Raw genomic sequence first — 8,332 nt, forward strand, 5'->3', positions numbered from 1 at the left:
CATTTAAATTTTATTCTTTCTACTTATTTGTAGTGTGTAACTTGCTTTATATTTAGTTTTATTATACAAATAGTTATATTTGTAATAGTTACAAATATAACTGTATAATAAACAAAACTAAAATGAGTTTTGTCATATATACTGTCTTACTGACCACATGACCCTGAGCCCCTGTGAAAATGAGCCTGTCCCCAGAGGTGACAACATCCACAGGAAGGAGGGAACTGTGGGGCAAGGTCTGGTTCCCTCATCGTCTGCCTCTGTTTACGGACTCTCAAGGGGAACATTTTTTTTTTAGTCTTACCACTCGGCATGCAGGATCTTAGTTTCCTGACAAGGGATTGAACCTGTGCCCCCTGCAATGGAAGCTCAGAGTGTTAACCATTGGACCACCAGGGAAATCCCTTGAGGGGAACTTTTAGTGGGAAACTTGGTCTTGGCTATTGTGTGCTGAGGGTGGAAGGCACAGTCAGGAGACCAGGTTCCAGTCCACTGCTGTCACTCACAATCCCAGAGGCCTGGGCAAGTCATGTACCTTCTCAGGCCACTTTACTCATCTTTGAGAGGAGGAGGAAGAAGCAGAAGGGCCCTAGAGAGCGTGGTCACCCTACTACCCTGCCATTCTCTAAGTTCCAAAGAAAAGGGATTTTTCTGCCCTAGATCAGGATAGAGGAGAAATCAGCAAATCCCCAAGGATCAGGGGAAAGCAGGCTCTGGTAGAGATCAGCTGAGTGTATGCACAGAGCCAGTGAGGACTGAAGGGCCTGTGCTGGGCGTCAGGGGGGAGCGTCTCCCTGGCTGGGGCCGGTGGTCACCCCCACCCACACCTCGCTCGCAGACACCCTGCAGGGAGCTGCCTCCCCCTCCTCTAGTCTGTGGGGCTGACCCGCTCATCCCACCTTTCCTCCATCGGCTGCATCACATTTTCCACTGAAACAGGAAGGGCTCTGGATGTGGGACACCAGCCCCATGGTGCTCACACATCAGGAGGATGGTGACCTGTCTCAGGGACACCAAGTCTGGAATTTGCTCCTCCTGTGACACACCTGCCCCTGTCCTGAGGCCCTGGTGATCAATATCAGGTACCTCATTTAATTTTCACTGCAACCTTGCCAGCTACCTGACAATGATTATCCTTAGGACCATTTTACAATAGAAGCAGCTGAAGCACAGTGAGGCTAAGTTGGTTGTCCCAAGGTCACACTGCTAGCAAGTAGAATGACCAGGAAATACTTAAGCCGAGGTCAGCTGACTCCAAAGTGCCCACACTTAGCCACTCTGTGATTCTAAACCCCATATGGGGTTGACTCTCAATAAACAATATTCCTATTTCCCATTGTCTTCAAAGTGCTCAGGCTGAGGAGAGGCAACATCTTGTGTGCATAAACTGATTGCATATTTCACTGCACATCCAGGGCAACCTACCTGTCCCTCCCTCTTCTGACAGAGATGAAAACTCAAACTCACCCTCCCCACCCACTTCTTAGACACTGGAAACCAGGTGTGCACCAGGACCTGCACTGAGCACACCGGGCATCACAGGCACCCCCAAATGTGCACTGTAGCCCACCCCCCAAGTAAAGCTGCACTGTCACCCACCACCACTGGAGGTTCGGAATTGGGTTTGTGGCCAGAGAGAACGGCTTAGGGGCCACCAGAGGATATTAAAATCTCTTGTTCTAAAGTTTTTAAACAAAACTCTGGATGGTGGGAGATGAGGGCAGGGCAGTCTCCTGGCCCCACCCAGATTCAGGAAAGAAAGAGACGGAGGATACAGGAACGGACAGAAAGAGGGGGATTTTGAGGACCACCCCACCTCAAGGAGGCGTAGACCGAGACAGGAGACTAAATGGGGAACAGAGAAGCACAGAGAAACTCTGAGATGCCCTGAAAAATATATTAGAGGAAGAGGTGTGTGAGGAATTCGTAGAGTGACACCCTTGCACAGGGTGTTGAGTACAGGACCTCAGCTGAGCAGAGCTCAGCTGTCTACTCTGGAGCGTAGGTCAGTGGTGAGCGGGTCATGCTGGGTTGTCTGATGAAGCATCAGGGCCAGCAGCCCTGCCCGATTCTTCATGGCTGTGCGCACCTTGTGCTCCTGCTCAACCAGCTCTTCCAGCTTGAGCAACTGTGGGGGGCAAGCATGAGAAGGGCCTTCTAGGATTCCATCCTGCCTCTCAGCCCCTAAGGGGCGTACCATGTAATGTACCATGTAACGTACCACGTAACGTACCATGCACACGCGCTCTAGGTCCACCTCGGCACGTCTCAGCTTCTCCCAGCAGTAGTGGTGATTGCACAAGCGTTTGGGGAGGCAACAGAAATTACCGGTGGGCTCAAAGACGTTTTTCACTAGTGGGCAACCGCACACTTCTTCATCCGGTACCTGTGGGGAAGAATGAAAGATGCTGAGGTACGTGAAGGGTGGCAAATGGAGGGTGATCAGGCAGGCAGGATGCAAGGAAGAGGGGAATAGAGGGCAGGCAGGCAGGAAGGAGAGGAATGGGGAGTGGTGACCTAGCAGGGGGAAGAGAGGAATTCAGTGATTAGGTAAAGAAGAGGGGGCCAAAGGGGGATGATCAATCATGGAGAATGGAGGAAGAAGTTAAGCAGGGATGTAAGAATGGAGGTGATCAGGCAGGAAGGACGGAAGAACAGAAAGAGATCAAACAGGAAGGAGAGGAAGGATGGAGGGGGAGTCTGACAGGGAGAAGTAGATGAATGAGGGTTGGTAAAGCATGGGGGAGGTGAGGAATAAGGCTAGGAGGGTGAAAGGGATGGGGGCTGATCAAACAGGGAAGAAGAAGGGATTTAGGACATGACAAGCAGTGAGAAGGCGATTGGGGAAGTGAGGCAGGGAGAATAAGAATGGAAGGAAGTCAGCAAGTGAGAAGAGAGGAATTGAGGGTAACCATGCAGGGAGGGAGGGGGGATTGTGGGGTGGTCAGGCAGGGGCTAGGAAAAGAAGGGAGATGAGCAAGCAAGGAGAAGGGAAGAATGGGGAATGGTTATGCAGTGAGGAGCAGAGGAACGGAGGCTGGTCAGGCAGAGGGAGAGAGAAATGTTGGGGTGCGGGGTCAGGCAAGGAGATTATGAATAAATAAACAGGCAGGGAGAAAAGTAAAACTAGAAAGTGATTGGGCAGTGAGGAGGGGGGTGTAGGGGAGGTCAGGAAAGGAGGAGGGGATACATAGGGATTGGTCAGGAGGCCTGAAGGCAGTCAGGCAGAAGGAAGAAGGAATAGGAGGCAATCAAGCACTGGAGGACGAGAGGAAGGTGGTCAGGTAGGGAGAAGGGGAGGAATGGAGGGCGATGAGGTAGAGAAAGAAAAGTCTCACCTTGGGGTCCTTCGAGTGCTCAGGGCATAACACCTGGAGTCGCTTACAGTACCTCTTACTCCGTGGGTCGTAAACATCACAGAAGAGCCTTGCGGTTCTGGGGAGAGGTGAAAGTGAGGTGCTAAGGGTCAGGAGGAGGCTGGTCCCACCCTGAACCCTGCCCACACTTTGTCCCCAACCCCACCTATACCCTGCCGCTAATCTGCCCACCTCTGTCTCTGAGCCTACCCACATCCAGCCCTTGATCTTGCACACCCTGCTCCCGACCTTGTCCACATCGTGCCTTTGACCCTGAGCAGCACTCACACTCACCCCTCAATGCGAGTGGGGTACATGGACGTGAAGGGCGATTTGCGCTCATACTGGGGAAAAAAGAGTACAAATGGGAGGAACTATAGACACACACTGCGTAACCTCCCATGAAAAAGCCCCAAACAACACATTTGCTCCCTGTGGACGCTACGCTCCTGTCTGCTCAGCCGATGTCCCCCCCTCACCAGTGGCTGATGCCCAAATCTTGGCCCCTTTACTGGGGGTGGAAGAAAAGCACAAATGGGTAGAGCCATGGATGTGTGTTGTATTGTCTTCTACAACAAATACCCGGGCACCAAACCTGCCCCCCTCCTCATGGACCCCACCCAGCCAAAAACACCCTTGCCCCATCTTCCCCCAGCCAATGCTCCAACCTTGGCGAAGCAGCGCTCCATGTGGCGCAGGGCAACCTGCGTATTGATGGGTTGCCCGCAGGAGACACAGAAGATCTGCAGGTTGACGCTGTTCCTGCCATGCTTGTCACTCTGCATAGGACAGTAGAAGGGCCAGTAAAGCAGTGCAGGGTGGGGACGGCAGGGCAAGATATCAGGCACCTTTCTGCTCCACCCCACCCATTCCCACTCACCTCTTCATCTTTGCACACAGCCTGCTGCTTGCCACGCTGAATGATGGCCTCAAGTTCATGGAAATGGCACTCTAAGTCCTTCAGGCGGGTGTGGGTGTCCTGCTGCTCACGGTGGATGCGCTCGAGCATTTGCTTGCCATGCTCCTCAGCAATGCAAGGGCTCTTCTGCCACTGCTGGATGCGCTTGGGCAGGATCGCATAGATGCGGCTGGAAGGGGAGACAGCAAGAATGGAATGCGTATGTGGGGGCATCAAAATAAGAAGAAATGGATGAGTGGCCGAATGGTGGATGTTTAGGATAATGAATGGTAGATGAGTGAATGTTGGTGAATGCGTGCTTGGATGGTGGATGGTTGGGTGCATGGCTAGACAGCTGGGTGGGCAAGTGACTGTTGAGGGTGAATGAGTGGGTTGGTGGATGGAATGTGGATGGGTGGTTCAGCGGGTCGGTGGATGTAAGGGTGGATGGATAGGTGGATGAGTGGACGAATGGTGGAGGATGCATAGGTAGCGGGGTAGATGGACTTACAGCTGGCATAGATCATGCCCTACTTTATTCCCTGTTGCTTAACCTCCAGGTGCACTCACGCAGCTGCCAGCTTCATGCCACAGTCGTCCGAGCAGTACTTGGAGCCTGGCCGGGTGGGGTGCACACAGTCAGGCCCCAGGCACTGCCGCAGTGAGGCTGGGTGCTCGGCACCTGACTGCTCTGGATCTTCTGACTTTTCCATGAGCTTCTGCTGCTTCTCCTTCTGTGAGACAAGAGTGGTCAAAGCAGGGGCAGGGGAATCAGTGTCAGCCCCTAACCCTGTACTACTACCTTGCATTCTGCCCCCAACCTCTGCCTCCATGCCCCCCATTCCACCATTTCTGTCACCTTCCACTCCACTTTTTTCTTCAAATTCTTCCTTTTCTTCGTATCCATTGCCTGCTTCTGCAGTGCAGAATCTAGGAATGGGAAGTCCTCAGTGTCATTCATCCAGGGCTGTAGGCGAGAAAAATGCTGACAGGTCTCCCCAATTTGTTTCTTAAATGACCTCTGGACACTCCGTGCCGCCTCTCTCTTCATTGCTGAGCCTCCCTGCCTTCAATGTCCTTACCCTTCCACGCAGGGGCCCTGCCATACACTCATCAGGCTTTGATTGTCAAGAATCTCGTATATAAAAGTCCTGGTATAAGCTTCAGTACTGAGGCAGGTCCTTTTCAGACAACAGCTGGTGTATGGCCTCCTTTCCTGCCAATGGCATTGCCCCCACCTGGTACTTCTGGGACAGCTCAGACTTCTGTAGTTGAGGCAGGTGTGATCGAGTGAGCAGTTGTCAGGGGGACTATGGCAAAGTCTCTGAGAGTATCACAGTTAAGAACTGATGGGCAGACCCTCGCACCAGCTCCATTCCCCCAACCACCCTGTGTCCTAGATTCACCAGAGACCAGGGATTATAAGTAGCGCTCCTGTGCTGATGGAAGGAGGGCTCTGGGTCAGCACTAAGTGGGTGGGGATGGGCTCACCCTGCCCCAACACTCCTGGCCTCACCCTCTGGCCACTGTGGCTGGGGCCCACAGCACCTGCCTGGATGCACTAGGTCTTGCCTGCCTGGGAATGACTGGCACCACCTGGCCCTGCTTGCCCACCTTATCCAGACACACTTGGCTAGTCCATCTGGCTGCATCTTGCCCAGTCGAATTCATAAGGCCCTGCATATCCACCCAGAAAAGCTAGACTCCACCTCCTTACACTTAGAGGGCTCAGCCTGCCTTGTCCACCCTCCAGGACACACCTGCTACCCTGCTTGCCCTACACCATGGTCCCAGACAAGCCTCCTCTGCCCAGCCGGCCCAGCCCCTCAGACATGCTCCGCCCACCTTTCTGTCCCGCCCAGTCTGCCTAGTCTCTCCAGGCTCCACATGCCTGACTCTGCCTTCTTGGACACACTCTGTCTTGCCTTAAGGCTCCCAGCCCTGTGGGTCCCATGCGCTGCCAGGCCCTGCCCGCCTCCCAGACTCTCAGCCTCATATACCCCTCCCCACTTCCTGTACATACTCTGCTCTGCCTTACCTCTCACATGCTGAGCCATGCCAAGCCCTGCCCCCTCCCCCACTTGCACGTGCCACGCTGTGCGCTGTCTGCCCTGACTCACTCACCTAGAATAATTTGACAGTCTTTATTCTGAAAACTACTCCTACCTGAACCCAGTAACGCCTGCTAAAATATATAAATATACAAATGTTTTTAAATGTTTGCGTGCATTTGCACATACACGCAAATCATTACTCTCAAAGATTAAAAGAGCAAGCACACACACAAAGAATACACACGTTTTGGTTAAGACAGTTATCAACCAGAGAACACATACTAGTTTCGAGCTACAGATGCAATATTAATAAAAACTCACCCTGGCCTTAGTCTTAAAGGAAGTCTGAACACTTTCCAATGAATAAGCATCACACGGGGCACAGAGAAGTCGCGTTAGAAACAAAAGCCTTAACTTTTGAAAATTGAAAAGGCATTTCTAAACTCTTGGTAAAAAAAATAATAATAACGGAAATTAGAAAATACTTAGAGCTTAACGAAAACAATACATACCCAACTGTGGTCTCAGCTGACAATATAAGAAGACAGAAAATAATGATCTGAGCGCTCAACTCAAATTCGAACAAGTCCCCATACTGCCTCCAAAGACACCCATTATCAACCCCCAAATCCCCTTCGACGACCCCCTCACCCACCCCTCCGTCTTCAAAGCCCTCACAAGATACCTCAGCGCCCGGAAGGCGCTACACGGAGGAGAGCTTCAAGGCAGCTGAGATAAAAATGGCAGCAAACCGACTTCCAGTCCGGTATCGAACTTAGCGCCACCCCTTCCCGAAAGTACTGTGTTTGCACTTGCTCCAGACCCTTAATATCGGAGCTGCTGTACAGCCCAAAGTTTGAAGCAAATGGTTACAGAGAAACCATAGTTACAGAGAAACCATAGTTACATGCACGGTGTTCTGTGCGTCATGAAGGATACACTAGTCTCTTTTGACGTAAGCGCCTCACTGTTTCACACATCCGAGTGATCTTCACCGCATTATTGTATGTGGCAGGAAAATTGATCCCTTTATCATTTCCAATTATTTTGAATAATTACATATTAGTACCATTTTACTATCTGCTATTTCAATCATGAGGTAGGCAATGAGAAAAACAAAGAAAAACAAGTAAATCAGCTTTTAGAAGTCGAGAAAGTAGAAAAAGATTTATGGAAAGGCAGGAAAAATAGAAAGAAAAATGTAAGAAGGTAGTAATAAGTTCATATTTGAAATTTATACTTTATTACATAATCAGTAATAAAAAATTGTCAATGGGGTAAACTCTCCAGTTAAAGTCAGAGATTGTCATTTTGGATGAAAATTAACAAGTCTAGCCATATGCTGTTTATGCCAAACCTGGCAAATCATAAGGCTACAGAAACGTTTGAAATAAAAGGATGGAAGGAAATTTGCCAGGTACATGCTAATCAAAATAAAGCAAGGTCAATTATATTAATATCAGACTAAAAATACTAAGACAAAAAGTATTAATTGGGGTTCAAATGGTCATTCTATAATGATTTGATTCACCATGAACATGTAAAAATTCCAATCTTATATAATACATGATTAAAATGATGTAAAATGAAAATAAAGAAAAATATATTAGTAAAAGTAAAACAAAAGTAAAATAGAAAAAAACATTATCATTGTGAAAGATTACAATCACACTGCTCACCTTTCAGGACTCAGCTTTGGCATCACCGTCTGGGAAGCTCTCTCTGCTTCCTTTCCATCTGGATGACCAGCCTCTCTTCTGAATGAATTTGTGGACATAATTATATAGCAGGAATGTTTCTTTTATTTTAATCTTGAAATTAAGAAGTAAATGGAGGCATTGTCTGAACCCCTCACACCTGTTTTGTCACACCCATTTTCCTCAACTAGAAATGAAGGCAGGGACAATGTTGGTCTTGCTCACTACTGGTTGTGCAGTGCCCAGCATACACATGACACACAAGAGTGTCCAGTAGCCACTGATGACCAGGTGCCTTGCCTGGTGTTGTTGCAAAGTGGCAAATTA

The 8,332-nt window shown here is 49.7% G+C and overlaps 1 protein-coding gene across 1 annotated transcript; it reads right to left on the minus strand.

The window, feature by feature from the left end:
- Positions 1-1,981: 1,981 nt before the first annotated feature.
- On the minus strand, positions 1,982-8,010 carry LOC137216681 (CXXC-type zinc finger protein 1-like). The gene is made up of 10 exons (XM_067722734.1): positions 7,988-8,010; positions 6,960-7,011; positions 5,114-5,221; positions 4,825-4,988; positions 4,237-4,444; positions 4,025-4,135; positions 3,651-3,700; positions 3,339-3,435; positions 2,234-2,386; positions 1,982-2,128 (listed from the first exon to the last, which is right to left on the minus strand). The coding sequence occupies exons 1-10, from the start codon at positions 8,008-8,010 to the stop codon at positions 1,982-1,984; spliced, it is 1,113 nt and encodes a 370-aa protein (XP_067578835.1).
- Positions 8,011-8,332: the final 322 nt, after the last annotated feature.

Source organism: Pseudorca crassidens, chromosome X (assembly GCF_039906515.1).
Source record: "Pseudorca crassidens isolate mPseCra1 chromosome X, mPseCra1.hap1, whole genome shotgun sequence".
Classification (NCBI taxonomy): Eukaryota; Metazoa; Chordata; class Mammalia; order Artiodactyla; family Delphinidae; genus Pseudorca; species Pseudorca crassidens.